This window comes from Alexandromys fortis, unplaced genomic scaffold (assembly GCF_014885135.2).
Source record: "Alexandromys fortis isolate MF-2015 unplaced genomic scaffold, M_Fortis_MF-2015_v1.1 scaffold_111, whole genome shotgun sequence".
In the NCBI taxonomy this organism is placed as follows: Eukaryota; Metazoa; Chordata; class Mammalia; order Rodentia; family Cricetidae; genus Alexandromys; species Alexandromys fortis.
The window spans coordinates 3,765,188-3,790,767 of record NW_026067996.1 but is presented as its reverse complement, the minus strand read 5'-3'; the positions used below and the strand labels follow the sequence as shown (position 1 = coordinate 3,790,767).

The window sequence follows — 25,580 nt, the reverse complement described above, 5'->3', positions numbered from 1 at the left end:
TCACAAGAGATATTTAAGTGGAGATGTCCAGCAAAGTGGGAGGTGTTTGAGCCTGTGACTGCCCTAAGAGGGTATGGGAGATGGTAAGTTGGAGTTTAGTCCTTTTTAGTACATACCACCCAGAAGTGCCTCATTGTTTATCTTCCTTCTGCTTTGCTCCAGAAATGAATCCATCTCTGCCAGTTTTAATCGTGGCTCAAATCTCAGCTTCACACACTTGAGGAAGCCATCCCTGTGCGTGGTATGTCACTCAGATTCTCACTGCTGTGACAGATAGCTAACTAAATGACAGGCAGGTAAAATGGCTTTCTCTTGCTCATGAGTTCAGAGGTTTCTGCCCACGATCCCCAGCTGGTGAGCAATGGGAAAGCAGAGCAGCCAGGGAGCAGGAAGGGACGCGGGAAAACTAGATCTCTCAAAGGCATGCCCCTGGACCTGCTTCCACCAGGTTCTACCTCCTCCTCTCTTTCACCTCCCAATAATGTCATATTAATCCATTGATGTATTAGAGCACTCATCATTTAAACACCCCCAAAGATCTACCTCTGACTATTACACTGGACACAAAACATAGGTGCCTCCTGGTAAGTTCTAGTAAGAATGAATGAAATTTATGTCCTGGCAGTGCTGAAGCACACATGGGTAGCCTGTATATACAGGTGGTTCTGTATATATATGGCGGTTCTATTGAACTTGTTCATATTGGGTTTCATGGTCTCAGGTGATGAGGACGACTGACCAGGTCTCTTCCTGAAGAGAACACCAGATCTCATTACAGATGGTTGTGAGCCACCATGGGGTTGCTGGGAATTGAACTTAGGACCTTTGGAAGAGCAGGCAGTGCTCTTAACCACTTAGCCATCTCTCCAGCCTAAACCTTAATATGGTACATTATGTAATCTGATCCACCCCAGCTCCAAACCCTTCATGTAGAATCATGGGGAGTTCCTGACTATCTAGATGGCTCTTTACAAGCAAATATTTCTTTCTCTACCTAGAATATCAGTCTAAGGCTTAGTACAGTGTCTCATACATTTTTATGTGACTCTAGGGGCTATCATGCAATCAGTTCAGTGTATTAATATTTATTTTTTAGTTACAAAACATGATACTCGAGTAGAGGAAGACAAACATCCTTCTTCTAAAATCTTTCATTATTTGTTCAACAAAAAATTTGTCTAATGCATTAAATATTGTTCAGGCAGTCTGCTATATTCCTGCAGTACGGTGGTTTACAATTCTTGCCCTTAGAGAACTTTTGTTTCAAAGGAAGAAGAGAGATAATACATTACCCGCATGCTTTCATGCTTTTTCAGTTCCTAAGACTATAAAGCATACAACTGTAGAAGGATTTGGGTATTTTAGCCTAACTCCATTGTCTTTAGAGATAGTCCTTGGGCTGCTCCTCTCACCTGTACGCTCTGATCCACTCTGAAGGACACAGGGTGCATTGTTTTAATGTCCGCTTGCCATTCTTGGCCCTGCTTGGTACTGATTTGGAAGACTGTTTTTCTCTTCTTTTGTTAATACGTCCTTACCAGACTTACTTTTATTGCAGATGCTCCGCTGTAACGGGGTCAAATTTGGGGAAGAATTGCTTCACCCTTAGTCCGTTTTCCTATCTCACACGACACGCTGCTATCTGCATTCTTGAAATGTGACATGGAAAATTAAGGAACACGGAGTTTCTGGCAGTTTCCCATTTTCATCATTACATGAGCTGAAAGCATCAATTTTCATTTCATGCTTTGAATTGCTTGTAATAGGGGTTTTCAGTGAGTCTTTGGTAGGCAGATGAGCCAGCGCTCTGGGACCGTTCAGGAAATAGAATGACTCTAGAGCCCAGGGAGACTCACATGTGTCTGGAGAGGAGAATTCTAGATGTATTCCTCACCCAGCCCTAAAGGACAGCTGGTCTTGCCGTGTACTGAAGAAGCTGGTTGTTCCTCGTGAGTTTTCTTGTGTTACTGTGTGTGATGCAAAGCTGTTGGGTGGGGCGTGCTTGATTTTCTGTGGACAGCGTGAGCATGACGAGGGACTGAGCACAGTGGTATCTTCTGTGTGATCTCAGAGATCCCTAACCTTAGAGCAGAGGGTCCCCCAGCAGTGGGTTAGGGATGGGACTCCAAGGCAGTAGATGCAGTTATACTTGTGGTTTGACTTCCTTCGTGGTCAGTTTGACTTTATTCGTGGAGAGGTTGCATCTCCTTTCTTTAAAAACATTTTCTTCAAGGCAGCTTTTGTGACTTACAAGATATGTGGAAAACCTGTGTCTCCTACCCCAGACGCCTCTCTGTGTTGTGTTTGCGTTTTCCAGAATGCAGAATGAAGGTGTTGGAGGGAACTGTGTGCTTGCCAACCAGCAAGAGGGTGTTAAAAAAAAAAAAAAGTCTGTTATGTTTCTTGCCAGTTTGAAAATATGTATGTTCCAACATTTGTCATTAAGAAAACTTATGTTAGTTTGAGATGGCTTTAATTTAGGTGAATTTTAAGTGTGTGCATTTGTGTGTGTGTGTGTGTATGTGCTTGTGTTTATGTATGTGTGTGTGCTTCTAAGAAATGCTAAGTTTTTTGGTGTTGTTAAAAACATCGAGTTTTTTTAAGTGAGTTTAATTCACTTAAAAATTACTTACAATTGGTGCTGTGTTTTGGCTGTTGCATATAATCTTGGACCTGTCAGTTCATTCAAGGAGAATATTGAAGTCTCCCAAGGAATCCCTTCCTCCCCATCCCTTGGTAGTCAGTATCCTTCCACCCCCAACCATCCATATCTGTATTTTTGTTACCAGTATTTTTGACTTATCCCAAATGCCATCTAAATGGAACCATTTAGAATTAAGCCTCTGAATTCAGCTTCTTTTTCATAATAAAGACTCATTCCTGTTGTTGCTTGCATTATTAGTTCCTTTGTATTGCTGTGTATTGTTCCATTTTATGAATGTACCGCAGTACATCTATCTATTTACCTCCTGAAGGACTATTGAATTGCTTTCACTCAGGGAATTATGAATAATGTCATTCAGGAGGTTCCACAGAAAACAAGAGAATAGGCTTAGAATTCCTAGGCAAAGAACCACATGAGTACTCAAATTGGATTTTCACTTTGTTTGAGTAAATGCCTGGCTCACATGGTAAGTCCATGGTTAATGGTAGGAGAAATTTACCCACTTCTACAGTGGCGCTTCCTCACTGCAGTGGGCAGTGGAGGACTCTTAAGTTGCTGTATGTCTTTTCTAGCATTTGGCTTTTTTTGTTTTTGAGACAGGGTCTTACTGTGTAGTCCTGGGTGGTCTGAAGCTCATTATGTTGACTAGATTGGCCTGGAACTCATAGAGATCTGCCTGCCTCTGCCACCTAAGTGCTGGTGTTCAAATCATGCACCACCATGCCTGGCATATTTAGTATGGGTTGAGCCTTCCTCATCAGTAATCCCAGTGCTGAACTCTAATGAGTTTTTAGTGTAATGCTCACACTTAGAAGATGATGTAATTTCATTCTTTTTCAGAGTTTGGGTTTTCAAATGAGAGATGTGCCCTGGGTAAAGGTTATACAAATAGTTCAAATCCAAAGGACTGCTAACTCTGAAACAGTCTTGTCTCAATTATTGTAAATAAAAGAATCTCAAGCTACATTGTAAGTTTAAATATTTAGATATGTGCACATAGTTTTTAATGTTTATTTATTCAGTGTGTGTGTGTGTGTGTGTGTGTGTGTGTGCACATAAGAACTTGACAGTACATGTTTGGAGGACAGAGGACATACAGGATTCGGTTCTCTCCTACCATTGGGGTGCTGGGATTAAACTCAGGTGGTATGCTTGGCAGCGAGTGTCTTTACATTTTGAACCATCCTGCCATAGCTTTTAGACTTTCTAACACCATGGTAGAAATTTGTCCTAATTCCAGATTGTTATAGATGCTAAACATGCCCACATGTACTTATTTGTCACTTATATATCTTGTTTGGTGAGCTGTGTGTATGAATTCTTTATTCACTTAGAAAACTGCATTGCTTACAATCAAGAATTTTAAGGGATTATACAGACTGTCCATCAATCCTATTCATTCATTAGTTTTTCTGATTTTTTTTTTAAATATCGAGATAGAGCCTAGAAAGATGGCTTAGTGTATACTTCTCTTCCAGAAGACCTGAGTTCAGTTCTCAGCACCCGTGTCAGGCATCTCACAAACAGCCTGTAACTGCAGCTTCAGAGTGTGATGTTTTCCTTTGGCCTCCATGAACACCTGTTTGTATGTGCAGACATTCACACAGACATCTATACTCAAAAATAAATAAAACATCAAGATGGTTCTCCATGTCTTCCTCCATTTCCTTCCTTCATTCTTGATGGTTTTTGTTTAAGTTTTGCTAGGAGTTGGACCTACCTGGGCTTACTCTGTCTCTCACCATAAAGATGACCCTTGGCCAACCGTTTCACCTCTAAAAGTCTGTCCCATCATTTGTACAGTAGTCTTAGTGGCTAATTGCTACTCAATGTTAAACAGCGTATCATGAATTGACCCTCACACAAAGTGACTACTTACTGAGCAAATGAAAGAGTATTACTGATTTCTGTGAACTTCTTGTGAGCTTGTCTGCCTTCCTTATAACAGATCTGTGAGCTACCTAAAGGGAAGTCCCTTGTGACTTCTGCTTACCACTTCAGCTCCAGGGTCTGGCTCATAGCTGGCACGTGAAAGGCGTGAATGATTTGTTGGGTGAATGAAGACCATAGAATAGTACCGCTAATGTTTACTCAGTAGGTCGATCACAAGTGTGGCTTTTAGGCACTGAACTAAGGTTTTTTTTTTGTTGTTGTTCATTTCCATTTATTTTAGTGCTGGAGTCATTGATGGCTTTTAGCTAACAAATTCAGATTTAATTTTAGGGAGTCTGATGGCAAGATTTGGGGATGTGATGTGTTTGCATACGCCTTCTCTCTGCTTAATGCTTTTCTAAAGAACAAAGCCATAGCCTGCAAACCACCTGTGGGTTTCTCTTTGCTGGGATACAGTATCTGCCAATAATGTAGTTGGGCATGAATTTATGACTTCCTAGCTGTGCTGAATGGGCTTCTGGACCAGCTCTCCCAGGGTGTGACCCATTGTTTCTTGCTGTTTTTAGAGAGGGTAGGTACGTAGTGGCTGGTTTAGCTTTCTTGCAGCAACAGCAAGGCTATTAGGGTTCCTTATAACCTGACCTCATTTTTAAGAAATCGCTGACTTTGGCAGGGTCCTGTCAGAGCCTCACCAACTCCAGCGTTGGCCTCCTGAAAAGCATTGTTTCAGATGGTCTCAGCTGAGTCAGCGGTAAGGCAGAACTAGGTCATAATAGCTCATTCTGTAGGCTGAACAATACTTCCAACCAACCTTCCTTTTTACCACTGGAAGGGAGAAAGTTAACTTTAAACCAGCTTGCTTCCTTCTTTTCTCTTTCTTTCTTTCTTTCTTTCTTTCTTTCTTTCTTTCTTTCTTTCTTTCTCAAAGTGTCTTTTGAGGCCCATGGGTAAGGGAGGGAGGAAAGGGACTGTCGAGGAGTTCCTGGGATGTGTTAATTATTATGTTTTGTTCCATCTAGCTTTGAGCTTTGCACCACTGTTGCTGTGAAAAGCTCTCCAAATTGACCTGCCTTTCATGCTCTGGTGATCCACTTCACCTTCCAGAAGCCAGAGAAGCTGGAATCTCGCCTTTAAGGAGAGGTCTTTTTGTGGTCCTTTGAGAGTCTCTTTAGACTTTCAGGTGGTGGATTTTAGCCTATCCTGCATGCATCTTCAGATCTTTTCCTTAAAACCTTGCTGAGAGCATCCTTCAGGAACTCAGTTCTACAGAAGCCTCATCTTGCTAGAACATTGAGAGTAGCCCTAGGCATGCAAGATGGTTCTTGAATTCTACTGCTTCCTGTCGCCTGTGTTGCTAGTTAATTTTTTGTTAGATTTGTTGTTGGTATAGCTGTTTGAATACTTTAAAGTCAACATACATTAGTATGTCATTGCAAGAAATGCCACCGGTAAGAGGAAGCTTAAGGAAACAGTTGCTCTTAGAGATCAGAAAAGCACAAATACTGTTTGCAGTACAGCTCCCGTCCACAGAGCAGCCCATTCCCACTGTCACTTCATGTCATAACTGTTCCAAGAAATAGCTGGGGGCTGAGACGAAGGCTGCCCTAAATTAGGAGGAATTTCAAATGCTTCTGAGATAGCTAAAAAGCGTGACTCAGAGAAGAGCAGTAGAGTTGGGAAAACAAGTAGACGTGTACTCACATGTACCAGTTAACACATGTGCTCACAATGACCAGGGTCTGTAATTCCTAAGCCACAGGTAACTGCTGGCATTTCAGATAGGAAACGTCCGAATTGAGGTTTGGTGACAAGATAAGACACATTGTTGAGTTGGAATAGACTAATTGTTCAGTTAATTTATTTGTTTAGCTTGGATTCTTTCTTTTTGCTTGTTTGCTTGTTTTGGTTTTCTTTCTTTTTCTTTTTTCTTTTGCTGTTTGTTTTTTATTTTTCAAGACTGGGTTTCTCTGTATAATAGCCTTGACTGTCCTGGAACTTGCTTTGTAGACCAGGCTGGCCTCAAAGAGATCCATTCTTTCTTAGATTTTTTTTAAAATTATGTATGTGTGTAGGCATGTGCCCGTGAGTTCAGAATTGGAATTACAGTCAGTTGTGAATATAGATGCTGGGAGTCCAGCCCAAGTCCTCTGCAAGAGTTAACCCTGGAGCCGTCTCTCCACCCTCTTGAATTATTTTTTAATGTTATCTTTGTGTTTTAAAATTATACCTGGGTCCATATTATCTCTCTAAGAGAGAGAGAGATTATATAATGCTTGTGTGATATTTGCACTCACAATTTCAAAAATTCAAGAAGTCAAAGTCATAGCCTATGCCAATGTTCACTTTCTGATAGAAGTGTATCCTTCTTTGGAAAAACTTGCATCCCTTAAAGCAAACATAAGAGGGGCTTGGGACCAGTCAACCGTGTGCTCGCCATAGATACCTGCTCGTGATGATGGCCTTGGTGTGAGGTTCAGGTGGGAGAGATGAGGTAACAAGGTAAGAATGCAAAGGGAAATCCCAGCAGTTTCCTTGGAAAAGCTTGCTCCTTGCAGAAGTTGTGTTTGACCTGGATCTCATCATGATCAGAATGCTCCGGCATTCTCTTCTATCCACCCCCAGAGCCTGCCTTTGATGTAACGTGTCTAATAGCAGTTCCAAGGGCTCTCAACCTGCAGTGAGTGCTGTTGTGCTGTGCTTACAGACACCCACTCCACTCGCTTCCCAAGAGCACTGTGGATTGTTGCCCACTGTGATGCGTGGACCTGGCCATTAGGAGAAGAACCAACCCAGGCCCGAGTCTCTTCCCTGTGCTTGCTTTTCCCCCCTCCCATCCCCAAATCTGTCATGTAGGTTCATAAAGGACCCAGACAAGACCTTTATTCCTTGTCCACAGAGCATGCTCAGTTACCAAATATTCTATTATTGAGTGTGTAGCTGTGTGGGGTGCGCCTTCTAGGTTAGCAGTAGAGCAGTAGAAAACCCAAACTAACTCCTGCTAAGCTTGATTTGAAGAGCAAATAGTATACTGTTGTATGGTTTAAGACACGCAATTGCAATGAATGGCCAGCCTACAGAGAATTTGGAAGCTATAGAGGCCAAACCACTTATTTAGCAATCATCACTGTAATCTCGAATCCATGGGGGTGAAGGCTGTGTTTGTGTGCTCAGGTACTCCCTTGCACCTTCATGAGTTCAGTAAATATTTCCTAAACAACCGCCATCTCTGAGTACTTTCTTATGTTCTCGACAAATAGGAGAATGGAAGACAATTGTTCTCTTGAGTTTGAAGTTGATTTAAAAAAAAGTGGGAGGAAAAGGCAGAGTGCAACAAGATAAGGGCATTGAGGATGTAGGTGGGAGATGAGTGGCAGTTCTCAACCAGGAAGGTGATTGGATGAGTTGGAGCAAGTTTGTTTTCCTTCTGGAAATGAGGGTGTCAGTGAGTTGCTCCCAGTTTAGTGAGTAATCAGTGCCAAGTCAAAGAGACAGACGTATGCCTGACTTTGTTAATAAGGGAAGGCAGTGGGGCTGGGGAAAAGAGGGGTTTGAAGATGAGGTTGAGTGGGGAATGTAATCAGAAGGGAATGTCGGCTTTTAAACATAGCATTTGACTCGGATCTTCTGTAGTCCAGCTTCCTTTTCTGAAAAGGAGTGATACTATGCAGTAGAATTCTAGTGTGCTGGCGTGCAGTGCTGTAAGCTTTAATGAACGCACACAACCCTGTAGCCATCATCCCTGGCAAGATGCTGAGTCCTTGTGTTGGGAGACTCCCATGTGACTTAGCACTTCAGAAGACAACTCGGGAAGCTCTGACTGGCAGACTGTAGGAAGGCAAACTTAGGTGATGAAGGCCAGTGTGCAGGTCCATACGGCTGTCAGATGTGGAGGAAGCCAGCAGGTCTGAATGTGATCTCAAGGTAAAGTTTGAGGGACTGTACAGAAGAAAGGAAGGATGGCATGGCTTTGTCCTCTACACGAAAGAAAGGTGGAACAGTTCTCACTTACTGAGCTGCGGCAGATTGCATTGAGATGTGTGCGTTCATATTTAGAAATTTTTGTCTGCTTTGTAAGAAAAAAATGTAGAAAGGAAATGAGTGAAGTTATGGGGCTTCTTGTCCTATAGGATTCCAGGGTTCTTGATTAGACCTTTTGTGTGGTGTTGTCTTAGTTCGCTTTGCTATTTGTTCTTTGGTAGAAAATCTTTCTAGGTGGACACACCTGTGATCAGCCTTCACTCTGCTTGACTTGCTTAAGAAACGTGACTTGTGGTAGGGAGAGCTATCTCATTAGGGGTCTTTTTTATTCCACCAAAGTTGAACTTCAGAGGGGCAGCTCCTCAAGTGTTTAACTTTGAATCTCTTCCTCACTTTTGGCACTGTTAGCTGACAATGCTCTTGAGGCAAAAGAGAACCTGAGAGGATGCTGACATCCAACGGGAATATAATGCTAGTTGCAGGGGAAAGGGATATAAATACTTTGTATAGTTGAGTCCCAAATTAAGTCTAGAATACATTCTGGAATGTCTGAGAGGAGCTATCAGTTGCTTTCTCTGTTGTTCAGTGATACAGAGTTTTGCTTCGTTATAGGTATTTTCTCCTTGTGTGTGTGTGGGGGTTCTTTGCCAAACATTTTATCTGCCTGCCTGCCTGTCTGTCCGTCCGTCTGCCTGTCTATCTATCTCTTTATTTATGTATTTATTTGGGAGCATTTACCCAGCAATAGATTCAGACTCAATCTTGGGATGGACCAGTAAATAGGACAGAAAAAAAAAAGGTTTTGTTTTGAGGAACTGATAAGTCTTTTTGAGACAGGATTTCACTACGTAACCTTAGCTGCCTTGGAACTCTCTGTGTAGATCAGACTGACCTTGACTCAGAGATTTCCTGTCTCTGCCTCTGGAGTGCATGGATCACAGAGATTGCAGGCTTGTGCCACCACTTCTGGTTGATAGTCATAAGAAGATGTGTGACCATTATAGTTTTATCATAATAAAAAAATACATTAATAAAGACTGTAAGTGACTTTGTCAAGTTTGAATAACCATTATTTTTTCATTTTCCATGGCTGGGAATGATATTCAGGGCCTTTCAAACACTCTGTTCCTAAACTACACCCCATCTTTCTTATTTTTTATTAACTAAAAAAAATTAAAATCTAATATTTTATTCTTTGAGAATTTCAAACAGTGTATTATTATAGTCACCTCCTCTCCCAGCCCTTCTGAGGTCTACCCTCACCTCACTGCCTACCCAGCTTTGTTTCCTTCTCTGTCTCTGTTTTACATAAGTTAAGTCAGTTCTGTGGTAACCCACTACTCCTGTGTGTGGTTCCTATCCTGGAAGGCAGGATAGGAATGCATCAGAGGTCACACATTGAGTTGACTGTCTTTCCCCGAAGCTATCACATAGCTCCTCAGTAGAGGAGGAATGTGCCACCTGCCCCACTTGTTGGAGTTTTGTCTAGCCTGAACTTGCCCAGGTTTTGTGCATGCTGTCTCAGTTGCTATGAGTTCTTATGTACATCTGCCTTGTTGTATGCAAAAAAAACAGAACAAAACTAACAAACCCTATAATAATAAGCCATCCTTGTAATACACCATCATCTCTGGCCCTTAAAGTCTTTCTTTCCCCCTTCCAGTAAGATTTTGACCCTTGAAGGGAGCGGTGTGATATAGATGTCCCATTGAGGGCTCAGCATCCTGAAGTTTCTTATTCTCCACACACTGACTAGTTGTAGTCTCTACTAATTGCTTTCTAATGTAGGAATACTCTCCGGTGAGGGTTGAGAGATTCACTGATCTTTGGGTATAGCAATGTCATTAGTTGTTTTAGAGCTAGTGGGTTTCCTCTAGGACCTGTGACTTCTCTTGCCACAGGTTGTTGATCTCATAAACAGTGCCAGGCATATGAAATTCAATCCAATGGGAAAAGGGTTGGTTATGTTCGGACTATGAGTGCCACTATTGCGCCATTGGGCTCCTCTTGCCAGACAGGTTGTTATTGTGGCTCACAGGGTTCACAGCTGGGTGAGATCGATGATTACTTCCCTAGAAGTGGTGGGTCATTACAGGAAAGCGGCATGCCTAGCACCTTCCAGGACTGCAAAAGCCAGCAAGCGCTTTCCAATATAGATTTCCATTGTTCTTTTGTTAAATTTTTAATGAAAATATTGCAACATTTCCCCTTCCTCATGGCTTTCATGTGCTCCATTCTCACTTTCTCTCATTCATGTCCTTTTTTTCTTTAGTTATTCTTGATATTTTCTTAGGGTTACTATTGCTGTGATGAAATACCATGACTACAGTAACAGGAAAGAAATGGTTTGACTTATACTTCCACATCATAGTCATCACTGAAGGAAGTCAGGATAGGAACTCAAACAGGGCCAGAACCTGGAGACAGGGGCTGATGAAGAGGTCATGGAGGGATGCTGCTTACTGACTTGCTCATTTTGGACTACTTAGCCTGCTTTCTTATAGAACCCAGGGGTGTCACCACCCACAATGGGCTGGGCCTTCCCCCATCAATCACTAATCAAGAAAGTGCCCTACGGGCTTGCCTACAGCCCTCTCTTACTGAGGCATTATCTTTATTGAGTTCCCTCCTCTCAGATGAGTAGCTTTTGTCAACTTGACATAAAACTATCCAGCACAGATATATATGCAAATATAGGCATAAATGATATGCATTTGTTTCTAGGGCTGACCACTTGGTATTAGATAATCAGTTAAGGGCCTCATCCCTGAGGAAGATTTTTCCTATGTTGGGATGTCAACTGGAGTTGGAGTTGTTCAGGTTTTGTTTAGGCAGCCATGTTGTTAACCTCTATGTTTTATGAATCAGGAGTATGGTGCCTTCATCAATAGGATCTTACCATCAAATTCTGGAAAGAGGTGACCAAAATCAATGATAATAATCTGGAATGTTTGTAGACTTATGGAACCCCGTTGACCAACAACTCACAAAGAAGTAACCCATTCCTGAGCTGGGGTTTTTATTTGGTAGCACGTGGTTATGTGCTACCAAATAAATTGTGTGTGGGGGGGCTTTTCTAACAAAAAAATTTGTTAGTTATTGCTCTGGGCATTCCCTCATCTGCCCTTCTTTCCTACCCCACCTCCCTTAATCTCTCCTGTTCCATTTTTCTCTTCTTTCGACCATTATATTCTGTCTCCCCTTGCTTGAAAGAGTCCCTGCTCCCACCTGGCCCTTTACGAGTGTCCTAACCTCTATGGGCATTCCAAATGAAACACACGTAACTGAAGATCAAAAGTTAGCATCTCTATTTCAGAGAAAACATGTGGTTTGTCTTTCTGCATCTGACTTCTCACTCAAGATGATGGTTTCCAGTTCAATTCATTAACCGGCAAATTTCATTTTCCCTCAGTTGAATATTATTCCATTGTGTAAGTGTACCACGCATTCGTTACCTGTTTATCAGTTGATGGACTGTGTATTTCCATTCTCCTCTCCTCTAAGATGAGTAGCAGTTGCAGGCACTATACTGACCTGAGCTGTCGGAGTGTCTCCATGTTACTGTGTGATGTAGTTGGAGATCCCATGATCATAACCCAGTCAAAGTCCTGGGAAACATGGTATTGTTTTCTTTTTTAGTGAGGTCTTTACGAGTCCTGCTTCATTCACCTTCTTCGCTGGCTCTAGAACTGAATGTTTTGACTTTCAGAGCCTCTGCAAGTTTGATGAGATGGCATCTGGTAGCAGGTGGAGAGGTCTGCCCCACTCACCGCAGACAGGAGCTGTACAAAGTTCACATATGTCTTTGTCTTGGACTCAGTGATTGGGCTCAATGGGCAGCAGAAGGTGCTGTGTGGAACCATGGCAGAAACTTTGCTGAAGGGTCCCATCCAATGTCTTCCTGACCTCAGTGCCATTGTGGCACTAGATTTTGTTAAGTTTCTGTTACCTTGTCTCAAAAATACCTGCATTGACCTCACAGAAACAGATACTCTGAGTTCAGGACTCCCACAGCAGTGGGGCTGGGTAGTACTTCAAGACTGTTCACCTTATGGACATTCACATTGACCCAGTTGTCCAATACTGTGGTCCAGTGCCCAGTGTGTCTTGTGTTTTGTGGACTTCAGAATGCAGCAGATTTAAGAGAACTTGCAGCGGCATCTGTTCTTATTGAGAAACTCTTGGACCAGGGAGACTTCATTGTCCCTTGTGACCAAGTTTTCATATAGTATTAATTGTGCTCAATAGCACTTGGCACCCAGCTCCTCCATTTCTGGTGCCGGATCAGTGTCGCAAGTGGGATTTGGAACCTGCAAAAACTGTTTTTTTTTTTTTTTTTATGTCTTCTTTACTGGGCATCTTCTAGCTAGCTGAAACCCCCTCCTCCTCCTGTGAGCGTGCTGGTATGACAACTTCCTTCTAATTTTATCAAATACAGTATGTCCAGAAACAAAACAGAACCATGTTTCTGCATGTGATTCCTGGCAGAAATGGTGCTCCTTCGTCTCGGGATAAAACTGTGAACTTTTAAGAAGCAACACGATGTGATTACTTAAGGAAAGCAACTGCCATGCACAGCCTGGGTGCCAGAGCCTCTTTGTTCCTGGCGGTCTGAGGACATTGCTAGTGATTTGTGCGAGCTGGGGTTTCTGACTATGGGCAGAACCCTCCCTCAGCTTGCAGGGTCCTGGAGAGAGAGCCAAGGTACGGTGCGCAGTGTTGCATTCCCAGGAGAGCCACATTATCCCGACATTTATTCATTCACGTGACACAAGCCAAGTGTGTGCATGTGTGAGGTTGAGATAGACACCCTGAGACAGGTGTGATGCACCGCTCACAGGAAGGAATGCACTCGTGGGGGAAGCTGTGTGCCTGGGCTCAAATGCCTAGGGGCTGTGCCAGAAGAGGGACTGAGCTGGGAGACACAGGGAGACATAAATCTCCTCACAGCACTACCTCACTGAGCTGAGGGGCCTTCCTTTGACATAAGCCACCTTCATCCTGGGGCTCACCTGCAGAAGCAGTGAGCTTTTCTCACACTGGAAACAGACTGGCAGCGTTGAGCTTAAGCAGAGCCGACTGTTATACACGCTGGAGAGTTTAAATAGGACATTCTAAGGCAGGTTTAGGTTTCTTGCCAATGGCGGGTTGGGGTAAGGAAGGAGAGGCATGCACTGTTATTAATCATGTTGCCCTTTAGGGTAATGCTTTAACATCATTTTAAGAGGCTGGAGAGATGGCTTAGCAGTATAGAGTACTGACTGATATACCAGAGGACCCTGATTTAATTTCCAGCCCTTGTCTGGCTCTTCACAACAGTCTGTAACTCCAATTCTGGGGATTTACTGTCTTCTTTTGGCTTCTGTAAGCACAAGCCCTCACGTGTGCATAGACACACATGCAGGCAAACAACAAACAAAACATATATAAAATTTCAAAACTAAAATATAATATTTTAAGTTACGGTAGATAGTAATTATGTCTTGTCTTTTTTTCCTAGGATGTCTTTGAATTTCAGCATGGCTCTGGTACTGATCTTACCTTCATATAAAACCCACTAACGGTTTGAATAAGAATGGTCCTCATAAGATCGTGTGTTCAAATACTTGGTCTCCAGTTGGTGGAACTGCTTGGGAAGGATTAGGAGATGTGGACTTGTTGGGAGAGCTGTGTCACTGGGAGTGGACTTTGAGGTTTCAAAAGCCCATACCATTCTCAGTGTGCTTGTGTGGATCAAGATGTGATCTCTCAGATGCTGCTTTAAGGCCATGCCTGTCTTCTATCATGTTCCTGCCTTGGTGGTCATAAATTCATCCTCTGAACTTGTAAGCTCCCGTAACACTTTCCTCTAGAAATTGTCTCAGTCATAGTGTCTCTTCAGAGCAGTTGAAAAGTAACCAAGACATGAGTTCATCAAAGACTCCTTGCATTGATTATGGTTGGTATATCTATGTCTATATCTATCTATATAGTGCTGACCACTTTTACTTGAAATTACTAAAGTTTTTTTTTTTTTCCTCTTTGGAGTGCGTTGGTCATGCATCATTTGCTTCCCCGTGGTTTGATTCCATCCTTGACTTCTGACATAGAAATTATGATTTTACCTGATATAAAAAATATCTAAGGTGAATCCATGATTTCGGTTCTTACATAAATAACGCTGACTGTATGTATGGATTAAACTCCCTTTTTGTGTGTGTTGTAATATATAAAAGACCTTTTACATATTCTTTATTTAATAGATATTTATTGAACATACACTGCATGCTGACACTATTCTGAATGCTTAAGTTATATAAATTAAACAAGTCTTTGTTCCTGGAACATACATCTCAATGATAACCGTACATCATTTCTAGCCCCAGTGACAACTCTTCAATATAGATATTGGCTCAGCCATTCTTCAGGTGAGCAGAGAGATGCTCCAGGGATAATCCTGGCAGCGGATAATGAGTGTGGTCATGTCTCGCACAGAAGAATGTTGACCGGATTCAGAAAAAGTCAGGCTTATTACAACCTGAGTTAGTCAATAGGAGAATTCCTGGAATGTATGAGTCCTAAATTGGCTGTTAGAGGAAACCATTATTTAAATTCAAGGGCAGAAATGTAGCGCTCATTTTCTTTCATTGGAGCTAGGGCAACAGGCTGACGCAGAGAAAGCCAGGTTATGGCGAGAATCAAGTGTTTGCTTACTGTACTCAGCAGCCTCCACTAAACTCCTGGAATGGCAGCAGTGGACCTAACTTGAGTCTGTTAGAACGGGAATCCAGAAAGAGAGCACAGTGATTTATTACTAGTATCTACATAGGATTGTTAGGATCGCCACTAATTTTCATGCTAGAATGCCAGATACAGTATAATACTGATGTAGTTATGTTGATTACCTTAGTGCCCTGAAACCAATCTTTAGAAAATCTCCATTAGGATTGTTGAAGAGATTACGAATACATGTTGGCTTGATTGTGTGGAGACTGAGATAGGAAAAAGAAACCCAAAGTGGAAAATTTTAGGCTAAAATGTTGATCATGTATTGTGTAGACTCAATTGTATGAAACTTGTGTTTATTAATGCACCAGAGTATTTAAAAACATTTAAAATTTCATATACATTAAAGGTCTTTAAAAGACTTCTTTATTGAGATAGATTTGATAAACAATGTCTTGCACGTATTTAGTGTGTGAAAAAATGTGAAGCCATCACCATGACTAAGAGTGATCAAAGCCTAGGCCCAGATGTATATGTTTCTGCTCCTGTCTGCTTGAAAAACTGAAACAAAAGAATAACTGGGAGTCAGGAGTTAAACCACTCAGTGTAACAAGGCAGGGAGGTGGGAGAGGAGACTAAACCACAGTCAGGTTTTGTTTCTGTAAGCTTCCTTGTACCTGTTTACGATCACTCTTGCACCCTGTACTTACATTCCCACACAATGATACATATTTTCTTTTTTAAAATTTTCTTTAGATTTATTTTTATTTAGTGTGTTTTGACTGCATGTATGTCTGTGCATCATGTATGTGCGGTGCACTCAGAGGATAGAGGAGGGTATTAGATCCCTTGAAGCTGTAGTTACAGGTGGTTTTTAGCCATCATGTGAGTGCTGGGAAATGAACTCTGGTCCTCTGGAAGAGCAATCGCAGCTCTTAACTGCCGAGCCATCTTTCCAGCACCAATATATTTTTTATTGCTATGCATTAAGTTGCTTTTCGTGGCTATTTTACACAAACGAAGTCATGTGATATGTATTCTTTTCGTGAAGGAACCAGTCTGGCTTAAAGCAGAACAGTGGATTATGCTTTCTTTATTCACTGGCGTAATTATTGGAGATTCGTTCGTGTTGTAGCATGTAGCTCAGCTCCCTCTGTAGTTACCGAGTAGAATCGTGTTTCTTATATGGAGATACCATCATTTACCTACTTCTCTACAGATGGACATTTTTGTTATTTCTATTTGGGTCCTGCTACGAACATCTACAAGTAAATCTTCATATGGATTTGGGGCTTTGGTTTCTCTTCCGTGAGTATCGAGGGGCCGAATGGCTAACTGTTACTTCATCTGAAAATTTTAAGCGATAAATACACCAGCATTTCCAGAGTGCCTGTTGCATTTCGCATCCCCAGCTGGTGGTGTATGAGACCTCAACAAGCGTGGACTCTGCCAGTCCTTTATTATTTTTAAGATTATGTATGCCTGTGGGAGGGTATAGACCCACACATTAGTGAGTCCTGGTGCCAGCCGAGGCTGGAAGTGTCAGATCTTTGTTAGCAAGAGTTTCAGGCAGTTGTGAGCTAGCTAATGTGGTCATTGGGAACTCAGGTCCACCTTGACAGCAGTGTGTGCTTTTAACCACTGAACTCTCTTCAGCCCCTTGGCTACTCTTTTTAACTGTAATCTTTAATAGTGAATCGTGGTGTTTGATTATGGATGGCAGATGATGTTGAGCCCTTTCATGTGTCTTCTCTCTTGGAGTGTATATTGAAATGTTTTGCTCCTTTATGCTGGGTATTTCCTTAATGCATTTCTAACACTTTTTATATATTCTCAATAAAAGTCCTTTATCAAATATTTCGTTTGCAAGTATTATTTCTCAGGCCATGCCTTGTGTTTTCATGCTTTTATGTGTCTTTTAGAGAAGAGAAGTTTGGATTTTGTTGCTGTCCAAATTAGTCCTTGTATCTACACAGGGATCATGTTTTGTTATCACATTTCATGCAGTGGAGGGCCAGAAGGGTTTTTTCCTGTCTCTATAAATTTTGTAGTTTGTGATTTTACTTATATTTCCAATCCATTTTGAATATTTTTGGGGGTGGGGGTAGGTATGGGAAACAGTCTCATATATACTCCAGGCTGCTAGGTGGAACAGACCAGCCTGCCTCTTCCTCTGCTGCCCCAGCGCTGGGATTAAAGACATGTACTGGGATTAAAGACATGAACCTGTGTTCTTGTTGGCTTTTGTTTTTGTCTTTTGTTGTTTGCATCTAATATAGAAATTTAGTTATTTTTCTACCATTTATTGAAAATGTTTCATTTCTCCATTGGATTGTATTTGTGTCCCTGTCTGCATGAACGAGTTGTATTTGAGGTGCATATGCGTATTTGGATTGTCTCTTCTGTTCCCAGAGTAGGCTTGCATTGCCTTAGTAATTGGAAATTGATAAGTCTGAAAATTAGATATAAAGCTTCTCCATCTTCAATTTTTTTTTTTTTTTGGTCATTGGAGATCAGTAAAATTAACTAAACTTTTAGAATTACTATCTCTGGTGCTACAAAATTAAGGTGGAATTTTGGTTAGGATTATATTAAATATCTAGACACAGAGTTTAAAAACTATGCCTATGAGGCTTGGTCTAGCTAAGTGGTACAGTTTACCTGGCCTATGCAGGGTCCTTGCTTCTATCCCCAACACTACAGGATGGAGATATTCTGCCCTCAGATAAGGTGAATCTTTAAAGCTTTTGTTTCTTCCTTTTAATTGGTTTGTTTTAGTATTTGTGTGGGGGAGGTGGGTGGGGCCTGTTTACATCAGGGAGTACTTGTGGAGGACCAAGAACAACTCTCAAGAGTCCATTCTTTCCTTTTACCATGTGGTCACGTTTAGTCTTCAATAGTACATATTTTTGATGCTTCAATAAATGCTACTTCAGCATTTATTTCAGTTCTGACTACCGATTATAAGTGGATAGAAATACGTATATTTCTGGACATCATTCTTGTGATCTGTAATATTACAGATTGAATCAGATTGTCTACATCGATCAGGGGTTAGAAACCTTTCTCTTCAGAGTCCTTTAGCTGATATTTTCAGCTTGTGGGTTAGATGGTCTGTGTGGTGGTGGCTTCTCTGCCTGCTGTAGGGAAAACAGTGGTTAATACATAAGCAAGTGGGGGTTGGGGAGTACCCCACCTGGCTTAGTCATGGAAATTTCTCTAGGTGCCAGCCTTGGCCACAGGTAACTGTGCCATCTGGGAGAAATGGGCAGGTTGTATGGCCTTCAGTTTTACTTGTCTTTTGTTTCCTTCACTTTCTTTGTGTGCTGCCTGGGAGTTCTTTAGTGACACCCTGGGTGGGATAGAGGAGAGCAGTTAGGGGTCTCCCGTTTGTAATTGCAGGGGAAGTGCTCCTTCTCAGCATTAGGTGGGCAGGTCTCTTGTAAGCCCCATTTCAGGTGGAGGAAAGTCTGAGCTGGTCATAGTTGGCCACAAGTTGTTTATTTTCCCTTTCTTGCTCCCCTCCCACCCAATCAGTACTAGAATTTCTCAAATGGGTTTTCCATGTTCATAGAGTAATTGCATAGGGTTTCTTCTTTAACTTACAAATACAATATTCAGATAGATACGATAAGCTCCCTTTCTTTTTCCCTTTGTGCTGGAGATAAAACTCAGAGCATTCCTTATACACCAAAAGATGCTGGGAGTTGGGGAGACCCAGAACCTGTTGAGAGGAATGGTTACTCTTCCTCTGGCTGGCCAGTGCCAGGTTGTAGCATAATATCATTATTGCCATATGGTTTCAGTTTTAAAGAGAAGTTGGAAATTTGGTTGTTGTTTTTTTTTTTTTTTCTTTCCTGTTACCTATCCCATTTTGAAGTTGTCAACTAAATTCTAAACCTGGACTAGATATACATAATATAGAGTTTACACCATCTTTTAAAAAAAGAGTTATTTTTATTTTATGTATCTAAGTGTTTGCTTGAATGCGTATGTCTTTTAGTTTGTATCTACTAGACAAGGAGACTGGGAACTGAAGTTATAGGTGGTTACAGGAACCACTGTGTGGGTGCTGGGAACTGAACCCAGATCCCCTTTGCATGTGTATTCTTAGCCCACTGAGCCCTCCATCTTAATCATTAAGTGTGCATAATAGCTCACAATATTAAGTACTTCACACAATTGTGCAACCAACTTTCAGTTATATTTCTTTGCATCTTGCAAAACTAAGACTTTGTACCCAACCAACAATCCTTTCCCTCCACTCAGGACTGCAGACTGCTAATCTCATTTGTCTTTATTAACTTGATGCCTGTGGAGATCCCATAGTAGTGAGCTCATAGGGCATTTGCCTTTCTGAGCTGTTAGGGGCCACTCAGCCAGTTGTCCTTTGGGATTATTCAAATAGCACGTGCCAGTATTTCTACCTGGAAATCCACAATTGAAATGTGCAAACAAGATTTTGTTTATCCTTTTTTTTAAAAAAATAATCAATAAATACTAGTTTGCTTAACCACTAGTTTGTTGTTTGCTTGGATTGTTTTTATTTGTTTGTTTGTTTGTTTTGAGTCAGGATCTCCCTCTGTAGCCCCAGCTAGCCTGGAACTTCCTGTGTAGACCAGGCTGGACTCAAACTCACAGAGATCTGACTGCCTCTGCCTCATGAGTGCTAGGATTAAAGGTTTGCATAGCCATACTTAGCTGAGAAGTTGCTTAAAAAAATTTAAAGCCTTATGCAAGCTAGCCAAAACATGACTCCCTCAACTGGATTTTGCACTGGTCTATATGGATAATAAAAGGAAACATGAGAACTATTTAACTCAGCACTGTAGGCTGTTGGAAAGTGTAGAGGATCGAATGCCCCGTGTGGTCACTCTAAAAGGGCCAGACTCTTTGTTCTTGATGTAGTAGAAATTTATGGAGCATCATGAGGTTTGTGATTGTGTGTGTGTGTGTGTGTGTACTGCTTCTGTTCCTATAGATATGAGCATACATGTGTATGTATGCTGCTGTTCTTTTAGATATGTACATACGTATATACCCGTGTGTCTGTGTGTGCATGCGTTTGTGTGTATGTGTAAGAATGTATAGTCAAAAAAAATTGCTTTAGATGCTATAAAAAAAATTAAATAGAACCCAGAGGACAAGGTTGGGACAGTTACTGCTTCACTGTCAGCAGATAGTCCTCCCACTCCCTCTGCCTTCCTTGGCTGAGTGAAGAGTGGATGAAAAGCTGAGCTTCCATGCATGCTTGGTCCTTCACCAGCCCTTCACATCAATTGCCTCTCTGGCTGTGCCCTTCCTCTGGTAAACAGGTACCCTTGGGACAGTGCTTTTGGAAGCCATGTGGATGCTGACTCTGGGATTTATGTCCTCATGTCCCTTTGAAGGCAACATTTAACTGATGCAGAGATTTGCTAGATTTGTGTTTGGCCTAAATTAAATGTAAATATAACATACCAGTGGGATAAGTTACTGCAGAGTATAAAGGTTCTGTGCCACCTCCTCATCTTCTTTTCTTTTTTAATTAGCCCCTTTGACCTGATAAAATTATTGGGAGCATGATTCTCATAGTGCTCTTGGCAGGACCTTTTCTGCGGTTTTGTTTTGTTTTGTTTTGTTTTGTGTGTGTGTGTGTTGAGTGTTTTTTTTTTTTTTTTTTTTTTAGATTCACAGATGTTATGTCTGTCTCAGTGGGCCTGCCTGGTGTTTGTGGGGCTGGATGGGTCATGTGGGAGTGTTTCTAGTTACACTTCCCAGGTTCAAGAGGCTCTTAGAGGGAACAGAGAAGGAGAGGCTCCAGAGTAAGCCTTGGGAATTTTCTTCATGGGAAGGACGAGGTACATCCAGGCAGAGACAGACTGTCCCAAGGTGCATTTGAGACATCCAGCAACATGTAGGCTCCTGTTGGAACCTTGTGGAAAATGGCCATGGTGTGCTCTGGGTTAGCCATTGTAAATGCAAGTGTGAGCACGAGTATGAACACAAGCATCTGACCCACAGCCCAAGTGAAACAAGCAAAACCCCCCATGACCTGGAAGTGAACCTTGACCTCAGAGTTAATGCTGTCCCTGCAGACAGAGCTGCAAGTGACTTTGGAAGCCAGCTTACTTGTGTTTTACTGTGAAATGTGTATTGTTTGCCTTTGCCACTTACAGCAGCCCTTTGTGTTTATTGTAGAAAGAAACCACACATCAGCAAAATGAGGAAATAAAAATCACTCCACACCCTGGTACCTTCCTTTTTTCCTCCCTCTCCCTCCAATCACCCCCCCCATTGTGTGTGTATGTGTGTGTGTGTTGAGTGTTTAGAGTTTGTGTGTTAATGTGTGCAGTGTGGTGTAGGTATGTATGTATGTGTGGAATTTGTTATGTGTGTGGTGTGCGTGGAGTTTGTTATGTGTGCGGCGTGGTGTGTGTATGTATGTATGGAGTGTTATGTGTATGGTGTGGGGTGTGTGTGGTGTGTGTGTGGTGTGTTGTGTAATTTGTGTTATGTGGTGTCTGTGGAGTTTGCGTGTTATGTGTGTGGTGTGGTATAGTTTGTGTGTTATGTATGTGGTGTGATGTAGTTTGTGTGTTATGTGTGGGGTGTGTATGGAATTTGTGTGCTATGTGGTGTGGGTGGAGTTTGTGTATTATGTGGTATGTGTGGAGTTTGTGTTATGTGGGGGGGGGTGTGCGTGTGTGTTGTAGAGTTTGTACATGTGTGTGTGGTGTGTGTGTGTATAGTTTGTGTGTTATGTGTCTGGTATGTGTGTGTGTGTGTAGAAGCCAAAAGAGGAAGTCAAGTATTCTGTTCCATCACTTATCTCCTTGAGACAATCTCTCACTCTACTGGTTAGCTTTTGCCAACTTGTTACAAACTAGAGTCACCTGGAAAGAGATTCGGAATCTCAGTTCAGGAATTCCTTCACAGACTGGTCAGTGGCATGTTTATGGAGCATTTTCTTGGCTAATGATTGATGTGGGGGGACCCAGTTCATTGTGGATGATGCCATATCTGGGCAAGTGTTCCTGGGTTGTTTCTTGCTCTGACTTCCCTCACTGATGCCTTTGCCACGACACATCACATTTGGCTCTGGTGTTTTCTCATACACGCCAAGAAACAGCCCAAGTTACTAAATCTGCTAGGCTGGCCCTAGCAGGCATCTGTAATCCTCCCGTTGCCACCCCACAGCCCTGGAGGTATGAACAACTGTATAACCACACCTGGGTTTTTATTTGGGTGCTGGGAATCTGAACTCGGGTCCCCATGGTTGCAAAGCAAGCACCGTTGACTCTCCCCAGTGGTTCTTTCACCCCCAAGACTGTTTCATAAGGAGAGTGGTATTGTCAAAACTGACCTCCTGGAAAACGTGACGATCTCATAAGTCAACTTGACCAAACAAGCAAGAACACAAATGACTATTACTGTTTTCTTAACTACTGTATAGCCTTGCAAAATATCCTCTGGCCGTGAGTATTCCTGTGTAGTTCCTAATTAGTATTGGCATGCTTCTTTGGCTATGTATTATGAATTATCAGTAAAATAATGTTAGGGCCTTGATAAGACTACGGAATTTATTTTCTGCTAGAGTTATTCTTTGTGTAACACAGACTGCAGCATCTTCTACTAAGAAAAAGGGAAGAAGAATGATGTTTTAGATAATATACCTTTATTCTGTTGCTTAGTCGTCACTAGAAATATTTCTAAGTCTTTATTAAATTTCTTGCATGCACACATGAACATGTGTTTGTATGCGAATTGCTTGTGGGCTTCTGCTGGCACCTTTGGTGAGTGTCAAGGTTTGCCACCTTGTCTCAGAGGTTCTGCTGACCCTGACCGTAGGACTGTTTTCATGTTCCTTGGGGAGCCAGTACTCTGGCTGTGGAGCGTGTTGGCTCATCTCTGCTTCTACAGTGTCGCTGCACTTGCTATAAAGCCTTGGGAGCCATGCTGTCTCTCTACCATTGATGGTTGGCAGTGAGAAGCCAGGAGATCTATTCTGTCACAGGCATTTAATGGAGATAAAACATTAGTGAAGCTATTTGAGAACATTTTTGACAAGTGGTCCCTCTGCTAAAGACCTTGGCTGCAGGTTAGAATACTATTAGGAAATCAAACTGTTAAGCAAATAAATCTTTAGGTTGCTATTGAACTTGGGATGAGGCTATGCCTATTTTTAATTTCCCAGCGGACTCATGACTAGCCATTACATGGCCTACTATTTTTATGTTTTAATTTTTTGGTCTTCATATTGTTAGTGTTGTAGATCGGATGACAATTCTTTATCCACAGCTATTTCAAGATTTCTGCAGATAGTTATTTATAAGAGATCTTTTAAAAAAAAACTCATTCATTCTTTTGCCATATAATTGTCTCTTTGCCTTGGCTGGATTTATTCAGCGAAGAAGAAAATTTGGAATTAGATATGGAAAGAGGCCAACAACAGGGGCAGAAGATGGCAGTAGAAATGCCCCAATCAGGACACTTGTGAAGCTCGCATTGTGATTGTAAGAGGAAGGAGTCTTTAAAATAGATTTGCTCTGCCCCTACCCCCCTTTTCCGTGAGATTTGTCTGCTTCTGCAGCTTTGTTTAAGGTGAGAAACCGCTCCATACTTATGAGGTCTCTTGTATCCTCTGCTCTCCGTGGTGATGGAGACACGGATGGTCTGCTTTTCTCATTGTTTTACCCCTCACAAGCCACAGTTAGGTTCTTGGCTTTGAGGTCTATGTTTCTCTGTCGTTTCTCCCTGTAGCCGTCTGCCTCCCTCTCTTCTTCTTTAGGTACCCGAGTCATGTTCTCTTGGCATTCTGCACAGCTTGGTTTGGGAACTTGAGGAGCAATGAGGAAATGAAAAAAGAACAGACTTACAGAACATACAGAAAATCCCGGTGGGCCACGCTTTCTGGTGGAAACCTTCTGTCTTAGCCATTGTTCTGTTGCTGTGAAGAGACTGCATGACAAGGCAACTCTTAGAAGAGAAACCATTTAATTGGGGCTTGATTACCACTCCAGAGGGTAGGCCATTATCATCATGGCGCAGTAGGGTGCCACCTTGGCACGAGAGCAGTAGCCAAGAGCTACATCCTGATCAACAGGCTCTAGTCATTCCAGAGGAGGAAAGAGTAGTTGGTCATTTGTGTATATCAACATTTGCTCTCAGACCAGAGGAAGGCTCCGCCTGTTCCTATGGCTCTGAAGCTTTAGGGTCCTTGACTTGACAGTGCTCACGACAACACACATTTCACTTGGGGCTTCCTCCTCTCCCCACTGTGTCTTCTGTCACCCAGGTGGGCCTCGAACTCCTATTCTGCTTCCATTTCCCAAGTACTGGAATTGCAGTCATTTACCATCACACTTGGTTTCTCTGCCTTCAGTTTTCAAAACCATTTGTTCATTTTGTATATGTGCGTGCATTACATGTGATGCATGTGTGTCACAGCGTATGTGCGGAGATCAGAGGACAAGCTGTGGGACTTGGTTCTCCTCACCACTTGGGTTCCAGGAATGACCATCTAGCCATTCCACTTGTGCTTTTCCTGCCCTGTTTGAAGCCCAGAGAGACAGGAAGTTAGGGGAACTTACTACCCTCTCATACAAAGAGATAGAGTGGTCCTGTTAGGTGTGGGAGAGGAGAGAGCAGAGACGGGCATCAGCTGCACTTCCTAGAAATAGAGGAGACATCTGAGATCAAGGGAACTATGGGCAAGGATTCTTTTTGTTTGTTTTGGGTTTTGTTTGTAGGATCGGGAATTGAACCCAAGGCATCAATCATATCATCTATGCAAAGCATTCTTTCATTGAATCTTTCTCCTTATCCTGTATAAATTACTTAGGCTCTTACCTATAAATTTAAGATGATTAATATTGCTTTAGTGACTATTTATAAGAAAGAAATTATTTGTTAGCTACATCTAAGTAGAGACGTCTATTCCTGTTATTGCAAATTGGAACTCACCTCTGCCCTGCTGTGAGTTTTGAGGTCTTAGATCTGCTCCACCCAACATAGCCTCACCAAATGCTTTACTCCCTTTGCATTCCACAAAACATACTTATCTTAGCCTTCACCCAAGGCTTTGTGCATATTCCTGAGAGTGGATTGCTTTTTTTTTCTCTTTTGTGCATCAATTGTACTTTATTTTTATATGATAGGATTTTCATATAATCTGTGACAAAACTGCTTTGGATGTATAGGCAAAGAAGTGTATACATTTAACTCCAATAATAAAAAAAAAATCACATTTATGTGTGTGTGACAATAAGAATGTGGTGTCCAAAGGACAATTCCTGGAAGTCAGTCGTCTCCTTTCACCAGGTGGGTGGGGGGATCAAACTCAGGTTTCAGGTTACAC

The 25,580-nt window shown here is 41.9% G+C and overlaps 1 protein-coding gene and 1 non-coding gene across 24 annotated transcripts in view; one reads left to right on the top strand and one right to left on the bottom strand.

The window, feature by feature from the left end:
* Magi1 (membrane associated guanylate kinase, WW and PDZ domain containing 1) overlaps positions 1-25,580 on the top strand; it is a 602,777-nt gene that overhangs the window by 386,241 nt on the left and 190,956 nt on the right. For 2 of the 23 annotated variants that reach the window (XM_050160305.1, XM_050160306.1), the window contains exon 3: positions 21,422-21,473. The exons of the other annotated variants lie outside the window; for them this stretch is intronic. In XM_050160305.1, the coding sequence (XP_050016262.1) occupies positions 21,422-21,473 (52 nt within the window). The remainder of the gene's footprint in view (positions 1-21,421; positions 21,474-25,580) is intronic. 23 annotated transcript variants of the gene reach the window in all.
* LOC126512523 (small nucleolar RNA SNORA44) lies at positions 12,032-12,159 on the bottom strand. The gene has a single exon (XR_007595071.1). It is a non-coding gene; the product is annotated as a small nucleolar RNA SNORA44 (small nucleolar RNA).